The following is a 25,894-nucleotide window of genomic DNA, read 5'->3' as shown; positions in this document are numbered from 1 at the left end:
TTTTTCTTCACAGCAAGAACACAATCCACTGTTACAATGACTGCCATGACTAGCATTAGCAAGAAAACTTAGGTAGCTATGGCTTAGGCACAGGCTTTCCTTTCATTGTACACCCCAAGGAAGAAGGTAAGCTGCCTTCTGGAAAAACTGTGTCAATAGTGAAGACCGAGCAATACTGAAGAGCTGTGAACAGGTAAGCAAGCAGTAGGATCATGGGGCAGTCACAAGGAAAGCTGAGCTGTGACTCAGTTCCTGAAAACAGCAAGAAGATGGGAGGAAAAAAACCCAAACCCCAGAACAGGGGAAGAAAGGTTTCACCCGCAGTTTTCCCCCACAACAGAACAAAAAGCAGGCTAGGGTTTTCTTCACATCTTTGCATGCATATTTACAGTTGAAGTTGACTTGTAATCCAAATCACACAGAGGCACATATATATTGGAAAGGCTACTTTGTCACAAAGTCTCCAAAAAGAACGGAGGGACTTAGTGTCTGGATTTTGGGTTCGGGGCCAACAAGATTTTTTATCTCCATCCTGTGATCTCAATCTTCTTTAGCCCCAATATGTCTTCCAGCCTTTTAACAGTGGCCTGGAGGAACCTTGAGCCAACCATCTCCTTATGGGCCTCCAAAGAGGTCTCTGCCTTGTAAGCTTCAGAGACTTCCCTGGGGCTGAGGCAGGGGAAGAGAGAGCTTCAGGGCAATGCCAACTCCTAAACACTCTGCGGGAGACAGAAGTTGTCAAATGCCCCTCTCAAGCAGTGCTGTCAAACCATTTCTGTATTTGTATCTCTAAACCCACTCATACTCATGTTCAAATCAACCTGCTGGACTGCCTCCCAACATGCAGTTTCACACTTCAGGTTTCCACAAGGTGCTCAGATATTAGGAAGAAAAGCAGCAAACACACTTACACAAAAATAAAATGTACTGTCTGCACCACTTGCATCCCATTTAAGACCATCATTTCTCTGTCAGAGCTGTCACAAAACCCCATGCAGTAAATGACAAGCCAACTCCAAAGCACTGCACCTAGTAAAAATTTAATATAATAAAACAAACTGAAAACGGCAACATTATTTTAACCATTCACAATTAAAGTGGAAAAATTATAAGGCAGCCATTCATGGAATGATTTCGTGTACAAATGGTTTGGAAAAAGAGACATTAAAATTACAGTTCCATACATGGAGTCAGGTAAACAGCAATGACCACGCAATGTTTTTCCCTGGAAAGCCAAGGCTGCTAAGAGATGTAATAAAAGGATGGTAAGGAAGGAGAAAAAAAAAAAAGATTTATTTTATAAGAAGTTTGAGGTGAACAGGAATCTGAAATTCATCATAAACTTTCCCACCATACCGCAACCACTCCTCCTCCTTCCACCCCCCCAAAAAATACAAATACACTTTCCTCCTCTTCTTCTCAAGTCCCAGCACAGAATGGGAAGGAAGAAGCTGCAACATTTATTCCACAGCATCTCTCTCTTATTCTGCATAGAGCTGATACCACATGGACACATCTGCTACTGTCAAAAGCTCCTTGAAGGCTTTGAACTAGTTCCTGAACACACACATTCATTTTTCTGTGTCTCTTGGATAACATTAGCCTTCTCCACCTGGAAACGGTTCTTTAAAGTCAACAGTGGGTTTCTGTGTTTAACACAGGCCATCTGACATGCCACAACTATCAAAAATTCCTATCTTGGTGTGACAGCTCTGCCATCCTCACCTAAGTTAATGTCAGTGCAGCTTCTGCATCTGTCATCAGGTGCTGAAAAAGAAATATTTCCCTTCTTTATACAAGGAACAATAAAAGAATGAGAACAGCAGGGGAAGTACCTGAACACACCAGGATCAATGGAAACAGCTTTAGTCCAATTCCTATCACCAATTAAGAAATCATTAACTGAAAAAACAGCTGATGAGAAGATTACAGATTTCCAAGAGGGACTGACAGAAGGAAAGGGACAACATGCCTGGCGCTTGGTTAAAGCGTTACCTGCTAGACCTGCTGCCACCTTCCTCACAATAGAAACAGGGAGGGATGGTTATTACAGAGACAGTAAGAGGAATTTGTTTGCACCAAGGTCCCCCGAGGAGTAGAAAATGATACCAGATGGCCCTGACTACATGCAGTGCTTGGATTTACTGTGACAGATGGGAGATAGGTAAAAAAAGGGTCTATGATAAAATGGACCATTTTAACTCAATAAAATACTCTGCTTCAAGAAAACAATCCTCCATGTGGAACTAACAATTTGGGAAGGTTTGATAATTTAAAATTTTATATTCTCGTTACCACATAACCAAAAGCTTCCTTAGTCACTGCAGTTTCAGCTACAGAATTGAAAATAAAAGTTCAAAACAGAGACAAGAGAGGCAGCCAAAAGAAAATGCTGTTACTGCTTCTAAATGGGGGGCGGGGGGGGGAGGAATCACAAAAGTTTTCTATCACTTAACCAAGTGCCAAAATGAAAAGTACATGTTATCAGAATTTCTGTGCCAATTTTAAGTTGCCAATGTTTTCATTTAAAATCCCTCACCCGCTGCTATAATTTGGCCTCTATAGCTCATGAATCATTAAACTGAGTATTACCATTTCTGGTGGCTGCCCCAGAAACTGGAAACATGATCCAAGGGGCAGGAGAAAAGACAGACAAGACGACCTCTCAGCAGTGGCACCTCTTACAATTAATACACCAGTGGTTATGTTAGCAGTGAAAAGGCTGGCTGCCACATCCTCATCAATACACACTGAGCCATATAAGAAGGTACTATCCACACCCTGCAAACACTGGAACAAAAGGCATGAAATGGGACCCTACCTACATACCTCCCTAAACCGTTTTTATTGTTATACACAAAATGGGGCTGAATTGGAACACTGTCAGGATGCCAGCTTAACTAGTGGGATGGGGTGAACATGCAAGTGAGAGATGATAGTTTAAAGAAAAAAATAACCAAACTTGCTTACATTTTGTAAACCAGTATCTGGTGCTGCTCTTAAGCTATATCTCCTGCTTCTGCTGCAGATCTTGCAAACTCTCCAGCTTTTGGAAACAGTTATGTGGAAAGATTAAGTAAGGTAAAACAGTGAGACGATATATCAAGGAAGAAGGTAATTAAGAGGAAATCAGGAAGAACACTGGAAGCTCTGGTGTTAAACATCCCTGTGTATCATTCACATGTATCAGTATCTGTATCACTGAACTTTTTAAACAGGTAGCTTACTAGTTGCACATGTATGTTGTAAAAAAAACAAAAAAAGCTTTAAGAACATGCAGGAGAGGATCTCATCCATGTCAGTAATTTTGCAGTGACTTTTCAGAACAGAAATTAACTTTTGAAGGTCTAATGTCAAAAATGCTTGTTTAGGCCTGATACACTAAATCTATCTGAAAATACTGTCTGGTGAGAAAAGATGATTTCTAATAATTTTGCATTGATTTTACATAGTAAAACACACAAATGAACAAGCACTCCTGGGGATCAGTACTAGGTTCAATCCTGGGATACACCTGTATGGTTACAAAGCCAACAAAGCAATCACTAGTCCAAGAGCCAGGCCATGCCCATTATTGAACCAGCAGACAAACAGGACAATGACAAAACCAAAGAACTTAAACTACACAGGCCATTGTGTTTCCTAAGTAATAAATGGCATGAAAAAGACACACTCATTCAAACGGAAACAAGAAGCACTTCAGTTAGGAAGATATTTCAATCCTTGAAAATCCATTTCAAACAAAAAAATCAAAGGAAAAATATATTTGGCAATGTTATCTTTAAAAAGTGCAGACAGAGTATACCTTAAAAAAGGGTACGGCATTAAAAAGTTTTCCTCTAAAGAAAGAATTTTATGTTGAGTCTGTGCACATCAAGCATTCCTGACTTTTCAATGCACTAGTTATTACAATGTATTTTGCATAAAAGAAATGGTGCCTGACAAGCGAAGGCTGTGCCTTGGAAAGGGAGGGATCTTTTATCACTCTTCTGCAGTGAGAGGCATCAGCAGTTGGCAATAGGTCCTCCAGTAGATTCACCAAAACTAACACTTATCAGTAAGAGGCAAATACAAAGCAAAAACCGTAACAGGTGCACTGGGAACCCACCAGGTTGTTTTTTTTTTTGTTGGGGTTTTTTTGTTCAAAACTGCTTTAGAAACACTTGTACTCTATCTGCAGCATATTTAACTAAACATCTTGTTTTGCTAGTATTAATACCTTCCATTTAAAGAAAAAATCTCCCACAGCCCCACTGATTTCAGCAGTTCAGACTTTTGAAAACAAGCTAGTAAAGTTCTCTGGTCCCTCAACAGCTGTCACAATCAGATTTCTACTCCTCAGAGCCCCAAACAGCTCAATTTCAAGGGATACTATGGGTATCTCTCTCAACAGTAGCAGTAGTGTAATCACAGTACCCGATACCTAATTCCTGCTAACATTTTTCATGCCTGTGCTTTACTGAGTCAGCAGAAGACCATCTCCCAAGAACTACTGTCTTTTAAAAACTTATTAACTGCATAAACAATCAAAACACTATCCTCCTTGCTTCTATCCTTTGTCTTAAATAATAGAATACACTGCAAAATTCATTTGCACTTTCTTAACCAGCTGATTACCTACTCTAATCCTACACTTTGTCTACATCATTTCTTTCCCATCAGTGACACTTCTGTGACAATAGCAGTGTTGTCCAGAGTTCTGAGTATAGCCCACTTTTGCAATACAATTAGTGACAAACATCACAAGGACCAGTCGCATTGTCAGGACAACATAGAACCAACAGGGGAGAGCCTCCTTCTTCATTACTGAGACTTCAATGTCTCACAAGGCAGCCATCCTTTGTTTTTGCTCTCAGCTGTGAAAGCTGAATTGCAGGATACTTTGGTGATTGCAACTTCGTGATGAGTCGCTATGTTCTTCCCCACTCACCTTTCTTCAAATTCCATCTTCCCTGAGAATAGGGCCAGAAGAAACAATTAAAATAGCAAATGTCTTCAGAAAAGAAAGTTACACAGAATTTATGTCCGGCTGCCAAAGTACATTTTGCTACACTAAAAACTTTCCCAGTATTCCTCATTTTGCAATCAAGGTTCCCTCTGACCTCCATAAAGTGGATGGGATGGATGATGGGTAAGAGAATGATAAAAGGAGCAGCCAACATTTACTGCTCATGTCAGATCGAGGAGAACGGTGAAATTCGAGCATTTAGTGATGGTGTCCGATGGACAAAACTAGAGGAATAAGGCATCCTAATACTAGGGCTGCCACCTCCAGACGACTGAGTCCTTTTCCTCCAGTGGATTCAGGTTTGTGGCTATGAGCAATTCCTCCTACTTCTGGGAGGACATGAACTGTGGCAACATAAAGAAAAGTCCCAGCAGAAAACAACATAGCAACTCCGGTGGCATTGACTTCTGAGAGGGCTTCTTTGCTGCTCTGAAATGGAAAAAAAAAACAACCAAAAAACAGAAAGAGAAAAAAAGATAAGTACAAGTTCTTCAACCAATAATAAAAAAATTCTGTAAGTGTCCAGACACAGTAAGATTTCTATCAACTCTCATTCTCTCACAATGACAATGGTTTAATGTGTTGTTTTGTATCTTGCACCTTATGTGTAGCAACTGGCATTCTAAAGTTGATGTGGGGGGCAGAAAGACACCTCTCATCCTAGTTAGTTCACTTCAGACTTCTAGGAACCCTTACAGAAGAAAAAAGTCACAGTCTGTGCAGAAGCATCTTGTTTGACCATCTCACAGCAACACATAAAATGTCAAAATGACAAAGTGTACTTTGAAAAAAAATAAAGTTTAGATTACAAAGCCACAAATTTTAGGAAGGACACTCGAGACTGACTTTTTTTTTTTTTCCATTTTTCTAAACAAAGAGTTCAAATGAGATGTTAGCGTTTAAATATCTGGTCCTCTGCTGGTCAGAGCAAGATTTGCTAGATTTAAGTTCCAAACCATCACTCATTCAATATTTCATTTGTATGTACAAGTAAACACCCAAAACTTTTCCAGAATTTCCATGCAAAAAACTTCATAAAGAAATGCATCTTCTGGATCAAAACTGAGCACCTCTTCACATTCATACTAGGATTAAGATCATGCTACACATCATTAAACATAATGAAATGCAAACCCACTCCTATCAGTTTCAAAAATGCTTCTTGAACAATTTCCAGCTCAAGTGTGATATTAGTCCTCTGGTACACTCTCAGGTTGTTTTTCCAAAGAGTGGAGATACATCTTCTGCTCTGAACTATACAACCACTGTAACAGCCCTTATGCCTTATCAATTCTCTGTTCCTTCTGAAGTGCAAAATGCAAAACCAACTCTTAGTGAGCCTGCATTAAGAGAATGCTCAAACAGCATTCTCATTTCTGTTTACAAATGCAACCCTTTCTGCTGTCTCCTGTACTGCAGTATCAAATATAACTCCTTTCCGGTAAGTAAAGGGATTAGCCCAGATGATTTACTCAATATTTCCTCTCATGCCTTGAGTTTCATGAGATCCCATGTTAGATTCTTTACAACACAACACCATAGTGTGTCACCAGCATGGCCCAGAGCAGTTAGAAATACAGGAATGTATTTTCATAGGAAATGCTATGAGAAGCAGAAACATTTAATTTGGGCAGAAATGTTAAACTTGTGCAGTAGCCCATTTCACAGGCTGTTTGCTGTATAGAGCCAAGACAAGACTATGCTTTATGAAGTATGAGAGGCAAAAAAGGCTGATCTAGCTGAGGATTCAACTTCTGACACAGTGTGAAAAAGACTTTGAGCATATAGGACCAAGAATACAAGTTTATTGTTGTAAGCAGGGAGCAGCAGAGAGGACAAAAGACAGAAATCAGCCTTCTGAAAAAAACTATACAAATCTCTATAGAGGAGTTATATCACTGGTTCTGATGAAAAACATAAGTTATTTTCTGTTTCACACATTCATGTTGCTACCTTTTATCCACTTTCTTAAATCTTCATTCTGCTAAATTTTTCAAGCAGTTTGGAATTATGTTCTGTGAAACTCGTATGATATTCCTTTCCCCAAACTCCACCACTAAGCTACATTTTGGGCAGAACAAAATCACAGACCTACCTTGCTTAGCCCTAAGTATGTCACCATTGACATAACAGGTGCTGCTAATGCAAAGACCAGCAAGTGTTTTCTAATTCGATTCCGTTCCAGCCCAGCGTGCATCAGGAAGGAAACCAGGCCAAAGGCAGCTGGTGCCTGCAAAAAAACAGTATTCACCAGTAATACAATACCTTCTAAAATTCCCTGAAATCTGAGATAAAGTTGAAAGACAAGTTACTACGTTGAAATGCATTGAATTAGAAGATATTCAGTGAGAGCACTGGTGTGTTGCAGTTAAGCCAAATCAAAAGAATTCTGCAGACTGCCCTACCTTAATAACAGTACCTAATAGAAACTCATGTTCTGGCTATCAGAGTACACATATTTGTGTAGTCATTGTAAATATTAAAATGTTCATTCTGACTCAAGTCATTGCAATAATCCCTAAGTCTCCGTTAACTTATGTAATTTCTTTTTTTGTCCTGATGCTACTACACATCCTTAGTCAGACAGTTTCTTTATCTACAGCAGAAAAATTCTACAATTAACACGGAGGGGGAAAAAATTCCCAAAGACAGACAACTGTCAGCCTCCACATGAACAAAGACTTAAGAGCTCTTTTGATTAGTTCATCATTCAGTTTCATTTCTGTTCCCACTGGGAAGCAAACAAATACTTGCTTCTTCTCCCTCTGCTGGCATCTAGTTTCTTATCTACAAGGCATAGCTGTCCTACTACTCACAGCATTTACTATATTTTTGCTCACATAAAGACTATAGTGGTCTACCCCGTTTTTGAGATTTTGACGTTTTTGAGATAAGACTAACTAAAATATATTGAGCGGTTTTTTTTATACACAGAATTTTTATTTTTTTTAAACCTAGAAGGAGGAAACCATGAGTGAAGGAAAGAAAGAGGAGAAAGACAAAAGCATCAATTGATCAGGATGACAAGACTAGAAAAATAAAAAAGACAAAGAAGAAATACATTTCTCTTTCAAAACCAAGTATTTTTCTTGATAATCATTCACAAGAGAAATTTTCCTCTTCTAAAATTGTACAATTTCAGAAGTCAGTTAATTTGAACATTAAGAATAATAAAAGCAAGTTTCACTTGGCAATATCTGTAAACCAAGCTTCATAACAAGATGTAACATTGACATTGCCACCTTTGAAGCGGGCTACGTAAACCACAATTTCTTCTATGAACAGTGAAGAAAAGACACATTAGATCTGGATTTCCTAACATTTTGAACATGCAATTATGCAAGCAAGATTTTGGATGAGTGTATGACTAACTACTGTAATATATGCATGTGCTACCGTAAGTCAAATATGCTTCTGCACACATACATTCAGAACCTATATAGCTAATAGATATCTTTGCACAGACATTAAGGAAAAAAGATCTTACCATCTTCAAGAGCCATTGTTTGCTTGTTACCATCAGAAAAACATTTAAAATTTTTTCCTGCAGAAATGGCATATGACTGATGTGGAAGCTACTACAATAACAGAGTTAACCAGAAGTTGTAATTTAATACTCTGATATCAAGTAGTTTCAAAATACTAAACCTTTAAACACCAAACCCCTTTATAACAAATATCCTTCCCATTTTCTTAAGAACATCACGGAACCAAGAAACTGTTGTAATCAGTGTAAAACTGCTTTTCCTCCTTGAATACACTAGCATATACTTCTATGCTTTGGCCTCTAGAACTTCTCCGAATACATCACTTAGAGCAGTAAGAATCTTGGGGGCGTTTTGTTCATTTTTTTAAAAAAACCCACAACACCACACTAGCTTCAGAAAAGTCAGTATGAAGCTGCCACACTTCTTCATGAGCTATTCTATCCCTATTTTTGGGAGACTTTTCCCAACTGCTGCAATGAAGGTAGGCAGTAGGCAGTCAGAATTCTCTCATTCATACCCCATTCAGACTTAGCATCCATCATTTGCTGTTCTGTCATAAATCATACCAGTGTTTTTTGGTTCTTGAAGCTGTACTACTAACCTGTTTGTTGCAATGGCAATGACATTTCCATATTACAACACTAATGAAACTTAAGATCTTTAGTAATTTCTGTATGCTTTAACAGTCTTTTGCAGAACAAATAAGATTTTTTTGGATGATGACTTACCTTGTGCAACATAATCGCAACAAACACTATCAACTGGACACTAGTCTGAGAAGTAGAAGCTGCTGCACCCAATGCAACACCATCAGCTGAAACAGGAGTGCAAATTCATGGATTATTCCTCCACATTAGTTCCAGCTTTCCCACCACGTCAATGGCTGACAGTACAAAATGTTGATTTGAGAAGTCCTGCTACTCAAAATGCCATTAACAATACCAACTCAACACATGATTCACTTCCCTTTTTTTGTTAAGCCACAACAATTTCAGAAGATCAGACAACCCTCAACAGGAGCTGTCTCATATTTCCCAAGACAATAAAAACCATACTGAGAATCTACTCAGTATTGACACATCCTGACAAATTAGAACCAGGTAAGAAGTTTAGTTATTTTAGTCTTCTGTAGCAGAAGTGGCTTCTGGTCTAAATTAAAAAAATCTCCTTTAGATTCTAAGCATTAAAAGAATTTTAATTATTACCCTTTAAATTAATTTCCATATACAAATACTACTGTAAATACTATTTTTTTACCATTTAGCATAAATATATTTTCTAAATGAAATAGGAAATGGATACTATATTAATCCTTAATATATAGACACTTCATTTAGTGAAGAAATATCTTTTTAATCAATATCTTATGACTTGTCTAGACAATAACCTTCAGCAGGAGAGATTAAAAAGCATCATATTTATACTACACATATATAGTGAATTACAACATGAACATGGGTTGACTGCAACTCATGCATAACTTTTTCAGTCCTTGCAAGTCAGCCCAAATATGTTTCAATCAAATCTTTGCACTCTACCCTATAATGTCCTTTTTTTCACAAGATTTTTTTTAAACTTAATATTTTTTTAAAAACACAGGTCAACTGACAAACAAACCCAAAGGTGTTTCATACTACACATCAAACGTGTTAACATGTATTGAAATTTAGCAGCTAAAGCAGCCAGCAAAGGAATTGAAGAAGCAGAGAGTGAGCATCACACAACTCTTCACATGGGAAAAATAAAGGAATAATAAAAGAGTGAAAATACTGTACCCAAATAAAACACCATGGAACATTATGAGCACTGGAGTATGTTTTCCCAGTAAGTTAGTTTTAGGGCAGATCCTTAGTTCTCGCTGCCCTTTTTTTTTTTTTTAAATAAAAAGCCAACTTCAAAAACAAAACTCAAGTGTTTCTATCACATCTAAAGACGAGCCACACAGTAACGGAAGTCCTTGACAAGTACTAACAATAGGTCTCACATTACCTGCGGCATGGACTACTAGTCCCAGCGTTGTGGTGATTTTGGAGTTGCCTGATCTTGCAGCTTCTGGATCTGAAACGGTCATGAGGAAAGTTAGAATAAAGAGAACAAATACATAAATTATGCTGAAAGAAAAATGTTAAGTATCACTGCACATGTCTCTATCAGCTGCTTGGGCAGTTATATTCAAAGCTACCAGCTTTTGTATTTCTGCATTAGACTTACTGTAAAATAGGCTGATACCCAATACCTTCCAATCACCTGAAGTTCTGCCAAAAACCAAGTGACAGAATCATAGACAATTCTTTGCAATTTACATGATCATTGATATAGGCAGTAGCAGTTGTTTTTCTTAACCTCCTGAAACCAAATGTTAAAGTTCTGTGCTAACAAGGGGAAGAAAAGCTAGTTTTACATCCCCAGAATCCAGAGCTGCTCCAAGAGTCAGGATGATTTTTCCCTACATAGCCCAATGTTGGCATTTTCCTTCAGGTGAGTCTGGAGCAGCCTCTGTGGCACTGATCCTCTGGCAATTCCTAGGAAGCTGTAAGTTCTACTTGTCAGGGCAGCAGTTGCAAAGATTTCCCTCCAATGTTATACACCACAGAGAAGAAAAGCAGCCAGTGCTGCTTGAGATCCAGTGTTTTGACTGTAATTGTTTGACAACTAGTCTGAGAATATTTGCAGCTTAGCTCATTGCACAACAGGGCAATATGCACCACTACACAGCTGGCAGTGAAACTATTGCAAAGAATCACTGCAATGAACAGGGCAGGTAAGTCCTACACAAGTATAGAAACATCTTATTATTCAACTGCTTAATTCCAAACAGTTGAACAGCTGTTATTTTATTATACTAGTGGTCAGTAAGCTGACTGCAGGCACGCTTACACAGCTACTTTAGTTAAGTCTGCACTGCTGCCAAAACCCGAAGTCCAGTACTGTTCCTTTCCTCCTGCCTGTCTCTCCACCCTCCAGTCTCTCTCTTCACACACAGGCACCCACGTAGTTGCCCACTGAGTCAGATCAGGGAAGTGAGCTGGCTAAAAACTAATGTATTCTCTTCAGTCAGATTGATCTTCTGAATCAAGTGGAGCCTATTTGAGCAGTTAATTGCATAAACTGCATTTGGATGACTGTGATGGTATACTCATATCAAATAGGAAGAGATATTCACAAAAAACATTTCTTTTAAATTTGTTTTGAATTGACCAGAACTAAACACACTCAAAGAGAGTCACATTTGATTTCATACCTCCACTCTGGCCTTCAGAATTTTTCTAGTTTAGACAAAAGTAAAATCTAGCCACTAGGAAGATAACAAAACTACCAGACATTGGTTCAAATGAGAAGCGTGTTTTCCTTCAGTAGCTTTAAAAACATTGTAAAAACACTACTACATTTCCTGTGACAGAGGTACAGACTAGATAAAACTTTACTTAATATCCTATTTTATAGTATTTATCTCTAACACAGATCATATAGTCTATTTTCTCCCGGTATTTGCTCTGACCAGAGACATACAAAAGGGTCATAACCTGTACAAACCAAGGCTTCTCCTGGCAGATGCTCACCTGCGTCCCCTTATCTTCACTGCTACTGTTTCCTTTGAAAAGTTCTGAAAATGAGCTAGCCATGGCTGTTGGTTCCATTTACGTTTCTCCAGGAGCACAAAGGTAAAACATAACCCCTGCACTGGCCTTCCATCTGTCCTACCACACTAGCCCCACACAAGCCTTTGCACATCTGCACTGTGAACTGCCAAGGATCCAGCCACAACATATCACCCCTCCTTTATGTGTGTGTATTTCACTTTTCCTTCAAGATCAATTTCTTAATTTTTGAAGGCCAAATTCTACCATCAAGAGGAAATTATGTGGTAGAAAATGTCCAGCCGAAGGCAATAAAATACTTTTTCAGATGACAAAACACCTTTGGTGCATTTCAAGCTACAGTCTGAGCATGAAGCCACGGGCAGTAAACAAAGGCAACTGCAGGCATTTTTAGAGTCTTGCAACGAAGTTGAAAAATCTTGGGACTAAACAGGAAGTATTTTGAAGTAAGAGAGGCTCCAGACTAGCACGGGAGTCCAGCTGTGCAGTTACAGTAAAGGACCAGAGCTTACATTTAGTCATTTCTGCATTCTTAATTCGGATAACTTTTTGTTCTTTGCAAATGTTACCTACATGTATGACAATTAAGTAGGAAAAACAAACAAAGGTAAGACTAACCTTAATTTTTTTGGAAAGCCAAAGAAATCCCCTATGGGTGATACTGTAAAACAGACAATAACTCAAGTGTCAAGACACCCTCCAACCCCACACCAGATGTGCTCACACAGTTATTGCATGTTAGCAAAGCAAGCTCTCAAATTATGCTGAATTCCAGGACAGATTTCCAGCACAAACATTTCACACAGACTTTGCTTTATGTTTGTAAAAGCACCTACTGAAACTCTGGACATGACTGGTCAAATTAAATCCCAGTAGCATTCAAAAAAATTGCAACCTGCTAATTAAGACTAATTAGCAAGTCTAATGGAAATGAATCCTTACTTACCATCTGTAGAGTGTACATGAGAGCTGCCTATCTGATCCACCAACAGCATGAAGACAAAGCCGAGGACAAGGGATACACCAATGTAGGCATGCAACCTGGAATGGTCATGGCCATACTCATGTACAACCGGGATTTCTGCTACCTTCTCGGACTCAATCACATGCTGCATCTCACTCGCCGGGTGATGCTTCCCTGTAGCAGGCAAGCAAACAGATTAGGAGACAGGGAACTAAACATGGCATTGTCACTTTTCTCCTCCTTTGCTGACAGCATTCCTCATGCTTTCTTGGACAATACACAGAAGTCGTTGTTTAATGTCTTAGACCATTTTATTAGGGAAGCACACATTTGCTTGGTTGGCCTCTCCTCATACACCTTCAGTGTGGAAAAGCAAAGAAAGCGTTAATATTTTATAAGCCAAGCTACTTTGTTTAAATATTGCATTTTACATACAATTTGATTGATAAAAATTGCTGACTAATTCCCTTTTTAACTGAAGTTGCCAATTTTGTCAGTATTCAGAGATACTGTCAAGCAGTTAAGTCATAATCTTCATTTAAGTGAGAAAATACAGGATGAGGAGATAAAACAGGTTCCATCCACTAAGAGACCTAATATAATCTTTAAGAAGATTAACTTTATATCTCAAAGCATCAGTCTCTAGTGAAACAAGTTAGCATTGATATGGACTAGAACAGTTAAGTCAGCACACTGTCCTACAAATGTCAGTACCATCCTAGAAACCCAAAGTCTAAGCCCTGGGGTTGAACATTGTGTGGTTGTTTCCTTTCCCTACACAAGCTTTAATTCCATGCCCCCCCTCAAACATTTACTTTGTCTCACTGAGCTGCCCTGAAATTAGGTGAGCTCCAAATGACTCTCAGAATGGGAAAGATGATGGCTGGGCAGGTTTTTAATTAAGTTTCCATGGTATAAAATGCTTTATTTGGTGCACAGTTCATAATTTAAAAACATCTTCAAGTATTTCATAGGTTAGTAAAAGTGACAAATGTCTCTACCTAAAATGACTTTTAGAAAGCAGAGATATAACATAACTACCAACTTTTACAGGTTGTCATTTGCCCAGCATGTGTGATCTTTACAAGCAGAGACCACACACAAAATTCCCATCAATTTCAACAGAAACTACATCAGTCTCACTCTGAATTTACACACACTTAAAGACAAAGGAGAAGGTTTTTCTGGCACATGCATTTAACATTTCCAGTAGTCTTTGGCCTAGCAGCTCCTAAGATAAATCCATGAGATCCTCCAACCTTGCTCATGACCACAAGAAATTACTGCTTCTACAATCCCATCTGACACAGAGGTCAAACAATATCCAGAAGCACGTAGCTTTTTTCAGTATTGGCCAGCAAAGATTGGCAAGAATTGCCTTAGTATATATATGTGAAAGAGACTTAATAAAGCTTTTTTCTAGCTAAATTCTAGGTATCGTTTCCAGCTGATATAAGCAAAGAATCATGTCTAAGCCTTCTTCTGCCAACAGCATACAGAAATACACCGTTAGAAAGGTACAAGCAAAGATCAGGAATAGCTAATTTTGAATTAAGTTCCAAGCTACCATATAGAGCACAGTGAACATTTGACCTCTTGGTTTCAGACTCTGTGCTCACCTGAATCATATATGCTTTCTTTTTCTTTTTTCATTTCCCCTTATACCCCCTGACAGAGACAAGACATCAGGTTAGAAAGCCCTTTGGGTGATAGAGAAGAGGCATTTAATGCTCCTTGGCATAATTGTTACTATAAATAGTTGTACCTCCACAGCAGGTAAGGCACTTTACACACAGGAAGTATTACTCAAGTGCTTCCAGTGGAAGAACAGACACAGAAAGTCTACTTCCACATCTGATACCTCAAACTAAGTCAGATGTTTGAGTTGCACGCTATACTCCAAAGCCCTGAACTACCTACCGTTCAGTACAAGTTGCCTCCACTCCAGAACAGGGCCTTACAACAATGCTTACACCCACGTTTGGCAGGTTCAATTAATATTTGTAAATCTTTTTAATGTTCTGCAAAGAGTATATTTCTTCTTCTATGCTTCTCTGCTAGACCCAATGATGGTATCGCAATCTCTAATTGTAATTATCTTCATAAAGTCTTCCATCCTTCCCTTACACTTACAGAACGTAGTTACACAAGCAACCTTCCTGTATTTACACAGGAACTCAAGAGAAATTTGGTTTTTTTAATAGGAAATTAAAAAAAAGAGAACCCATTTGCAAAGCTCCAGTGCCCTAGAGAACATATGCACCACAGTCCAATACAAGGAAGCTGGTGAAACATTAATTTCTACTCCCTCACAAAGCAACAGTTAGCACTATATTACAAACTATGACCATGAAGAAAGCAACAGGTAGCACTATAATATGAACTACGAACATGAAGAGGTCTCTTGTCATGTTCAAATGCTTTATCAGGAACTATATTTTCTCTTAAGACCTGACTTGATCTTCAGATCTGCACCTGGGGAGGAATAACCCCAGGTACCAGTACATGTGGGGGGCCAACAATCAAAAAAGCAGCTTTGCAGAAAGGACCTCAGGGTCCTTGTGGACACAAAGTTTACCATGAGCCAGCAGTGTGCCCTGTGGCAAAAAAAAAAAAAAAAAAAGGCTAACCAAGTGCTGGGGTGCACTAAGAAGAGTGCTGCCAGCAGGCCAAGAAAGGTGATCCTTGCACTCTGCTCAACACCAGTGAGGCCACACCTGGAGTGCTGGGTCCAGCTCTAGACTCCCCAGTACAAGAGAGACATGGACATAGTGGAGAGGCATGAAAATGACTACAGGACTGGAACAACTCTCCTATAAGAAAAGGCTGAGAATGCTGGGACCGTTCAGCCTGGAGAAGAAAAGGCTAAGGGGGATCTTATCAATGTATATAAATACCTGATGGGAGGGTGTAAAGACAACAGAGCCTTACGTATTAATTACTTGTTCCTATCTATCCTTTTTAATTCTTCCTGAAGTTTGGAATGACCTACCTGACCTTGTCCACCAGCTGAACTCACTCTCTTTTCTGAAAAAAGACTTCCTCCAAAGTGACTTGAAACAATAACATGCACAAACCCCTCCTTGGTTCCACTTTGTATTTCTTGCTATTTCACAGGACAGCAATGCTTTGATGACAATACTACATAGAACAACACTGACTAAGCAAGAAGTTTCCATCAGGAATTCTTAAAAATCTGTACTAGAAACAATGTTACTGATTTTTGTGTAATTTTTATCACATTTAACAGTAAGAGGACTAACAGGACTCGTGTACAGCACTTAAGAGAAACTAGGATATTAACTAGATTTTTTTCTTTGGTCTAACAGCAAACAATGTTTTCTCAGTATGAGAATAGACAAGGCTTTTGGAGAAGTCTTCATTCAGCATTGGAAAGCTTTTTTACTTCAGAACAGCTGATTCATTCTGCTTGAATCAAGGTAAGGATATTAAAGTCTGAATTTATTATAATAATTACAGTTCAACACAGTGTATCTCTCCTGTTTGAATCTGGCATTTTTAAAGTTCATGGTACATAATTTATTTTTTCTAAGTGAAAAGGCAACTTTCATGCACCTGATTTTATAAAAAAGAGCATGGCAACAAACAAAACAGAGGACAGCACACATTAGGGCTTTCCCAACATCTGTGGCTTAAGTGACAAAAGTAAAACTTCTGTTATTTTGGGGAGGTCTTTCAGCTGGCAACTACTCTTCAGGAGTTTTAGATATTCACAGCAAAAACTTGACTTACTCAAGTCATCTTCTTGCTGGAGTATTCACACATCTTGGATAAGACACAATTGTACATCCATCCCACTGTACAAAATGTTGGCACAACACCATTCCATCCCACTGTACAAAATGTTGGCACAACACCATTACTACAGACAAAGCACATCAGAATAGGCTTGGTAGCCCTTGAAAGATTTCACAGACGTATCTCTGCCAAACAAGACTGGTCAATAAAATAACCACACAAGATTGTTGCCACCTATATTAAAAAGTTAACTTTGCTTCAGATCATTTCAAGCCATAAAACATAGTGGGTAACTTGGGGCAATGTTTCTGACAGCAGTTATGCAGTTTTACCACTTAAAATAAAGGAAGGTCGCCAAAGGAATTTTATTTGCTGGTAATACTCAAACCAATGTTTCACTACACACATACATAGGTTTATGATCAAATAACAGTCTGAATCATGATATGCTATTTGTTCTCAGCCTACAAGGTCAAAAATTCAAAGTTATTTATTCTGTTGCCTGTGGGAAAATACAGAGTAATAGTAAATTTCTTTTGTATCAATGACAAACACCTGCTTTGATAACAAACAACCAGTCTCAGAGTTATATGACACTTGGAAGTGGGAAAACAAAGATCTCTCTCTCTTTTATGTTTCCTTAGGCACATTTCTAGGTTTAACTATGTATATGGGAGAATTTAAAAAAAATATTAAAAAATGCACCGAGAGCTGTTAAGTTCTCAGAATCTTAAGCTTAACTTTGAATATCCTGCTTTTTTAAGAAAAATATTAGAAATATTTTTTGCAGTTAAATCTATAATTTCCGTGAATTTTTCCTCTTTGCAATACAAAAAATTCTTTACAGACAGACTAGCTTTAGACATGATACTGTGAGTTAAGAATTGAGTCTGAATTCATTCACAGAACACATTTTTTTTCCTAGGTAAATACTTCTGATATTACTACTGGAGTAATAGGAAGTGCCTTTTTTCTCTCCGCATACTGAACTTCACATTGTAGAGCACATAGCTCTAAACAGCAGGCTGTAGATTTCATATGTGAACAGTATGCCCCATGTAATGGCAAAAAAAAAAATATTAAAAATTGTAAATGTTCACAGCAATTCTATTTACTGCTAGCCATATCATTACAAGAAAAATTCAGTCTACTTAGAATTACAATTAAATGGAGAGCAAACCCACAACTACAGCTCATTAGAGACATCCTACATTAGAGTGCACAAATTACAGTACAGTATAAAAGCATAATCAGATGTTCTTTCACTTCTTGATAGAGGATAATTTTATATATTATCTTCTGTTTACTTTAAGCAGAACAACATAAATTTAGTGGAAACTAAATGAGGATAAATTAAGCATATTACTAAAAAGAAATTTAAAACGGTGTAGAAACAAGAAAAAAGTAGTAGTACAAGAAAAGCAAAGTATTACAATTACCTCTCAATCCCAGATTAGCAACAACAGTACATCAGACACTTGCAAAGTTCTCTACAGCCTCAACTTTATAGTGCTTTCTCCTGTGACCACTAATTTGTTGCTGTTTACCTTCAGACAAATTTCTGATTCTGAGCATACTGGAATAATCTCATATATGCAATGGTAATGTAATAGCACAAGACTCCAAGCTAAAGCAAGATTTAAAGTGCACTCCAAACAGAGGTAATGAGCCCTGACCATTTAAAATGATGTCATAACCTCATTGAGGTTTACTAAGACTTTGGGGTATAAGATGTGCTCCACACTCACGTCCCTACAAACACATAATTGCTGTTAGCTGTGAGCTATTCATTAGAGGCTATGAGGTTTTGAAGACCGTCGACAGCATACTAGAGCTGGATGCTGGAGCTTGGAACCATGCGCAGATATCCACTACTAATGGACACCACCACCCAAGAAAGCAATGCCTCCTACCCTGTGAGTTTGCCCTATATAACGATACTTTAATATACTTGGCTGAAAATTAACTTAATTCCAAGATCCTCTTCAGCTTCAAAGGAGGAATTTCTTATGAGGGCAAGTACGTATAGATCTATAAAACCCCTCCTGCAATTGCTTTAATGAGAAGCAATCTAAACTACAAAAAGCAACAGCAAATAGTCCACAGTTTCATTCTCTGCCAAAGGCATCCTTACACCTCCTTTGAAGTTCCAGTGAAAGTTAAACTTGAACCCTCCCCAGAATAAGGAAACTACACATGACCTGGAATAAAAGGCTGTGGTTCCATGAACAGTACAGTACCTGGACCTGCAAATGACTGGATCACTCAGCAAGAGTCATCGATCCACAGCCTGACCACATCCCTCTGTCGAATCACCATAAACATGCGATATCATCCCCATGACCGTTTTTGATTCCATGCCAGCTTTGTGTCATGCTGCTGTGAAACCCTTCCACCAATCTCATGTTAAAAGCCCTAGAAACAAGACCCAGTACATTATAACACCATCACCTAAGTTATCTTGAAAAAGGCCATCTGGGTTTGGCTCTTACCCTCCAAGATGTCTTCATAAAGTGCATGTACTCCTTCTGGCACAATGACAGCCAAGGCAGTTCCACACAGCAGCCCAGCACCCAGAACAGTCACCAACTTTAATCTCTCCTGCAAGCAAGTACAAAACAAGTATCATCTTTAAGAATGAAAATGCTTTCTTCACTCTCCCTCATTAACAGAAGTTGAGGCAGGCGGCAGGGGAAGAATGATCCACAAAACCTCTTGCTGATTTTTATTCAAGAGCCCCAGTTGCATAATCCTATATTTCTAATGATTAACCTTCTGAAAAGTGAACATATCCAGTGTCCAATGCAATCAACTAAAGTAGGAAATGAAAGTTAGAGATGACCCGTTTGACTGGTAACATCAGACAAGAAATGAAACATAGCATACTTGAAAATAGCAAAAATTGTTATATTTAGGACTAATGATTATTGGCGGTCTAATTCATCCTCTAGGGTCTCAAACTGTAAGGCCTGCAGAGACAAAGAAAAGTTGAAAGTGCCTGAATTGATGCATGTTTGCAACTATGTTTTATCTCCATTCTGGGTTTCTTTTCAAGTATCTCCTTCCTACTAGAAATCATACTTAAACATGCAAGTTCCCCAAAATCTCTGCTAGGTATGGCACACTGCAAGTTAAATTGCCTGTTCCACAAAAAAGCCAATCTAAATAATAAAAGAAAGCACAAGAAAGAAAAATAGATCACCAAAGCAAAAACAGAAAGACAAGAGAACTCATAATGTAAATGCATCTGCGGGTACAAATACATCAGTCCAAGTACAAGTGTAAACTGCTAAGTCAGCTATATTAATGTAACACAGAAAACAGCTAAGAAAAGTTTTAGGACTACAGAAGGAGAAAAGAAAGACTTTAGAGGAAAAAGGCAGCAGGAGCTCTACTTTCACTTACAGGTTTAGAGACAGAAGAAATGAAGTTAAGCTGTTATAAGACTCTGACATGATAGATGAACTATATTTCAGTCTCTGAACTAAACAGCCACTCTTGTGCAGAAGCTTGTCCTTAAAACTGCCACATTTTAATGGCCTTCTATTTAATATGGTATCATCAAGGAACAGACTTTCTTTAAAAACGTAAAACTGTGGATAAAAAAAGAATTTAAGAGAAAGATACTTCCTTTGTACTTGAAAGATCTGATGATGTGTTTGTTCCACATATTTAAAAAAAAAAAAAGGGGTGCCAGGTAAAGTTTTAGAACTACAGTATCACAGCACTTGCAGAATGTCAGGTAGCTACAAAATATGGCAGAAGGGACCAAATCCCCCAAAACAGCTCCAAAACCAGAATTATAAAAAAAAAAAATTATAAAGGCTTACTGAAATGAAAGTTTCAATAAGGGACCTGCATCAAACTGATAATGGTGCTAATATACATTTCATGTCTGTCTTTTTTTTTTTAATCCAATTAGGAGATGTAGAAATGCATAACAGTGCTTATTGTTTTTACAATCATTTCTAAGCCTTCCAGTGCCATTTTGAAAGGTGTTAAAGACTGTAAAGGTATTTAGGGCAATATAAAACGATCTTCTACTCTCCATGTAATTACAGACCATGGCAATCCCCTTTCCCCTCTGCAAAGGTAGGTTTTAAAATAGATTTGTTACGTTAAGTATTAAATTTGCAATTAAACCTTAACAAAAAAATACATAAACAATGTTTTTATAGTAGTTTAATTCATATTTCAGGAAGAATTTCTGCAACAAGATTAAAAAACACACACATGAGAGTTTATAAGTACTTGCTACTATTAGTAAGGGTTATTTTCCTAGTTGTATTCAAATTTGGGACAAAAAACTTAGAGAGATATTACCCCTCCCTCACCCCTCCCACAGCAACTAAATTCTGTTTTACCAATATAAGAACAGTTTACTATTACATTTTGCTTCCTTGTGACTACAACATTGACAGGGTAAAGTCAAAGCCTGGTACTGAAAATCCAATTACATAAACATCTAACAGACTCTAAAATATAACAGCTTGCAGAGGCTGTTTCTCATCGTTTCTGGAAGAGCCCTTACCGTATCACATGTAGCAACCACAGGAGTTTAGATCCTCATAACAACCGTGTAGCATACATTTTGTGGCAGAACCATCACCATCTTCCGTGCACAATGAGATGTCTTGGTGCTACCAAAATACTAACATTAACTACTGAGGACCTGGAGACAGAGGTCAGTGTTTGACTAATGGGAAACCACTTGTTGCACATCCTTATTATGTCATCCATTCTCCTTCATGCACCACAGTGATACGAGTTGTTTAATCTCACTGAAATAGGCAACACTTGCATAGAAGAAATAGGAGGCTCTAGAGAGGTGCACAACTAGCTTTCTGAAAGCAAGCTCAATGTGACCATAAGGAAACAATTACAGCATCACTGGGGAAAATTCAAGTAGTAATATGCAAGAGCTGAAAATACCTGTAAAGTTTCCACAAACATGCACTGTACACTGGCATATATAACAATTAGACTTGGTAAATTGTTATACAGTGGCAATCTACATGAAAAGACAATCTTCAACACCCACTGTTCATAACGTCATTGTGCAAAAATATAGTATCTTACAAGGAAAAACAAGATTATTTTTATACTGCAGCACTACAATCTCTTTTACATACATACATAAACACAGGGGAAAAAGCATGAAGTAATACTGGTTTATTACAACTCCAAATACAGAGTACCACTTGCTTTTATTTGGGCATCTGTGAGTTTCAAAGATCCATGAAAATAATACAGACTAACAAATTACTGTTTCAAGAGAAGTCTCTACCTCCTTTTCAATACAAAATACCTAAACACGGTGAATACAGCAATGTAACAATCGCAGCCTACCCAGACAGCCAAAAATCATCTAGTTTTATCCAAGAAATCAAACCATTTCAGTTACAAAAACATTCGTGTGTCTGTTGGTAAAAACAAGAGCAACACAGTAAATAATGCTTAACACTGCATGCGAAAAATCTTAAATTCCTCAAATTAGCAAACTGTTCCACTGCTCAGTATTTGGTTTAAGTCTGCATGGCATAGAAACTCTTGCTTGGACCTATCAATAACTCACACCTCCTTTGAGCAGCAAGCAGTCCCAGTCCAGTCAACACTGCCTGCCTAGCTTAAACCAGCAAAACTTTCAAAGTGCTAGAACTCGATTTTTTTTTTAATCTTTTGCGTTTAGACTACAACTTAAGATACAGCCTCAAGAACTGGTATAGTGTTGTTTCCAGCCAAAGTTAGCCCAACAGAGTACTGTAAATTAGGATTAATCTGAAAGGGTACATCTGCAAACAGAAATAAAGTGACATTCTGTTCAGTCTACCCTTTTATCACCAATGTTTAGTCATACCTGGCTTTGCTGGAGTTTTATACTTTCAAGAATATCCAAATCTAATTAAGAGTAGAAACTAGCATGAAATCAGAACACAACCAATAGGTTCCAGAGGAAAAAACCACATATGAATGAATGTATTAACACTAATGAATATTTTTTTTGTTCTCCAGCATCTGGGGAACAGCTTTACACACTATGTAAAGCATTCATTTTTGTTTTCTACTTAACCATTGTAAGTGGCTAGTGGGAGGAGGCATTTTTCCTCACTAGAGCCACCTGCAAAACTTTCTGCAAACCACAGAATGCACAGTCCAAGCAGTCATTTCAGTTTGAAATTGTATTTTTTGCAGAGCCCTAAGCAATCATTTTAAACAAAACAATTCTAATTTCTAATTAGACACTTCCAGGATTAGCTAGTATTTGCACATAATTTACGGAGATTCTGCTCCTCTTTTAAACCAGCATAGCATGTGGATCCTTAAAGAATCAAATTTAAATCAAGTGTAAAACTGAGTCAAGAATTTCTGAGAGTTTGATACCACAATAAACTTGATTGTGCATGTGTGTACTGTTGGTAAAATACTGCACACATAAAAGGCTAATAAGTATGTGATTACAGCTTATGCAGAGTGCTGGTTTTGGATCCACAACGGATCTGTATTTCTGCAGCTGTTGGGAGCCCCAAAAGGTTTAGGAGCCCGCAGATTCAACTATATAAATAAACCACATAAACACAGATCAAGAACTCTACCTTCAGACAACACTGAATATGAAGTCAGAGGCAACAGGTGAGTATCAAGCACACACATGCGGAAATGCAAAATTAAATAAGAGAGAAAATATTAGCATGCTAGGCAGCGTTCTCTTTCTTCCCATGCCGCCCAGGGTCTACTGCTCCCAAAGCCTCTTAGTAGTAATAGGACCAGAGAGGTGCAACCAGCTCTGTGACTCGAAGGAAGAACAGGTCACATGTCTCTTCCAGCACTTTACTTTCCAAAAGCAGCACTGCTCCCAGTAGAAATGGGAAACTTCTGTTAAGAGGTTGCTACCATCTTAGAACGACTAAACTCTCGCCACACCACACCTCCACAAAACTGTCATCATTTAGAAAGAGAAAAAACCCTCAGGCATCAGAGGCTATTAGGCAGACTTCCAGTGACTGTAACAACGATCATCACCCTAACAATAATTTCTTAGAAGCACTCAAATACCTCCACTTCTGAAATGCCGTACCGCTTGGAAACTCATTCAGTCTATGCAAGTCTCCCTCTCCTGTAACAATCATAGAATGGTCTGTGTTGGAAGGGACCTTAAAGATCATCTAGTTCTAGTTCCAACCCCCCTGCCATGGGCAGGGACACCTTCCACTAGACCAGGTTGCTCAAAGCCCCCTCCAACCTGGCCTCGAATGCTTCCAGGGCTGGGGCATTCACAACCTGTTCCAGTGCCTCACTACCCTTACAGTGGCAAACTTCTTCCTTACATCTAATCTAAATCTACCCTCTTCCAGTTTAAAGCCATTACCCCTTGTCCTATCGCAACAGGTGCTGCTAAAAAGTCCCTCTCCAGCTTTCTTGGAGGCCCCCTTTCGGTACTGGAAGGCTGCTGCTATAAAGTCTCTCCTGAGCCTTCTCTTCACCAGGCTGAACAACCCCAACTCTCTCAGGCGGTCTTCACAGGAGAGGTGCTCCAGCCCTCTGATCATCTTCGTGGCCCTCCTCTGGACTCACTCCAACAGGTCCACATCCTTCTTATGTTGGGGGCCACAAAGCGGAACACAGTACTCCATGTGGGGTCTCATGAAAGCAGAATATCCAAGATATTTTTCCAAAAGAATGCCTTGAGTTACGTGGACAGTGACATAACTTGAAACTGCATTGTAATCAAACGGCTAAGGTTTAATTTTCAGCAGCACAAGCTGTGAACAAAATTGTGAACCAAACCACAGTCTTCTGAGGACATTCTTGGAATTGTTTTTAAAAGCCCTAAATTGAGTAGCCCATAGACACATAATAACAGTTAATCTCTGACTTTAGTAGTCTCTGACACAAGCTTCTAAGAATAACCGCGTCCAGCTCCTATCAAGTCTTTCCCCTACATGCTGAGGCTTTGCTTCATCTGTAGCTGAGACGCTGGGCTCAAGTCTGGCACATTTAAGTGACTTTTATATACACTGTAGAACAAGCATAATTTTACACTGCAATTTCGAATGAAAATTAATATCACATTCACAACTTCCTTAAAAATCTTTTGGAGTTCCAACATCACCCCTAACAGCGCTACCGTACTTGCAAGAGGACTGCACTAACTCCTCCTGGAAGATCTCTCCCTCTAGCTTCTCCCTTAGCAACCAACCAGCACTTTGGCAAAGCTGTCTTACCTCGGAAAAATTAACTGCCAAGGGGATAATTCCTGCCACATAGCAGGCGACCAGCATGGCCAGAGACAGCAGGCAGATGGAGCGGAAGTCATCCATTTCGCTGCTTTCTGTCCGGTCCCTTAAAGTGAAATTCAACAGCAACTTTTCCACCTCGCCCCGCACGCCTTAACCCGTGCAGACACCGAGCTCCCAAGAAAGGTTTTCAGCCATGTCTCTCCCGCCCGGCGGCTCCGGCCGGCTCGGCCCACGGCGGCAGCCCCTCCGGGGCCCGGCGTGCGGCAGCCGCTATCCCGCCGGGGCCGCCCGACACCGCTGCAGGGGGCGGGCAGGGACCCCCGGCGCGGCCGGGGGAACGGGCAAGAAGGACACCTGCGCGGCTGGGGGGGGGGCGGTGTGAGGGGGGAGCGGCCCGGCCCCGGGGCGGGCAGGGCCGGCCCTCACCTGAAGGCAGCGGGACCTTCCCCTGCGCCCCACTGCCCCCGGGGGGGGAGGAAACAGCGGGCGCCGAAGCGGCTCCTCGCGTGAAGGGCGGCCTGAGGCGGGCTGCGTGCGCGGGGAACCCGCGGGGCCGGTGCGCGCCTCCCCCCCTCCTCCGCCCGCCGCCGCCGCCGCTGCCTCGGAGGCCAAGTGGCACCTCCGCGACCTAGCGCTTCCCCTTCCGGGGCACACCCGCCCTCCCCGCGCTTCCCGCCTCCAAGATGGCGGGCGAGGCCGCGGCCGCCCAGCGGGCGGCGGCGGGAAGGAGCCGCTCCCTCACCAAAGATGGCCGCTCCCCGGCATCCTCAGCGCCCCGCCAGGGGGGGCGTCCCGGGCGCCGGCCTCCGGCCGCGCGTGCGCGGAGCGGCGCTCTGGCG

The 25,894-nt window shown here is 39.7% G+C and overlaps 1 protein-coding gene across 2 annotated transcripts; it reads right to left on the bottom strand.

The window, feature by feature from the left end:
• Positions 1-1,021: 1,021 nt before the first annotated feature.
• Positions 1,022-25,858, bottom strand: SLC39A9 (solute carrier family 39 member 9). Of its 2 annotated transcripts, none has more exons than XM_049825290.1 (8): positions 25,798-25,858; positions 25,041-25,158; positions 19,311-19,419; positions 13,042-13,233; positions 10,486-10,554; positions 9,225-9,310; positions 7,104-7,238; positions 1,022-5,437 (listed from the first exon to the last, which is right to left on the bottom strand). In XM_049825290.1, the coding sequence occupies exons 1-8, from the start codon at positions 25,818-25,820 to the stop codon at positions 5,207-5,209; spliced, it is 963 nt and encodes a 320-aa protein (XP_049681247.1). In that variant the 5' UTR covers positions 25,821-25,858; the 3' UTR covers positions 1,022-5,206. The 2 variants fall into 2 exon arrangements, with proteins under 2 accessions (XP_049681247.1, XP_049681248.1); XM_049825291.1 differs by lacking the exon at positions 25,798-25,858 and adding an exon at positions 25,482-25,672.
• Between the last annotated feature and the right edge of the window lie 36 nt (positions 25,859-25,894).

The sequence above is a fragment of the Accipiter gentilis genome, chromosome 22, assembly GCF_929443795.1.
Source record: "Accipiter gentilis chromosome 22, bAccGen1.1, whole genome shotgun sequence".
In the NCBI taxonomy this organism is placed as follows: Eukaryota; Metazoa; Chordata; class Aves; order Accipitriformes; family Accipitridae; genus Astur; species Astur gentilis.
The sequence above is the reverse complement of the archived record's forward strand: the minus strand, read 5'-3'. Positions and strand labels throughout refer to the sequence as shown.

Excerpts from the sequence above, each read along its gene's own strand:
- SLC39A9 (XM_049825290.1), bottom strand. The coding sequence starts at position 25,820 with ATGCCGGGGAGCGGCCATCTTTG. Across the intron at positions 7,239-9,224 it reads TTGCGATTATGTTGCACAAG|GCACCAGCTGCCTTTGGCCT; the intron begins GTAAGTCATCAT and ends GTTTTTTTGCAG. Across the intron at positions 5,438-7,103 it reads CATACTTAGGGCTAAGCAAG|AGCAGCAAAGAAGCCCTCTC; the intron begins GTAGGTCTGTGA and ends TTTCCATTTCAG.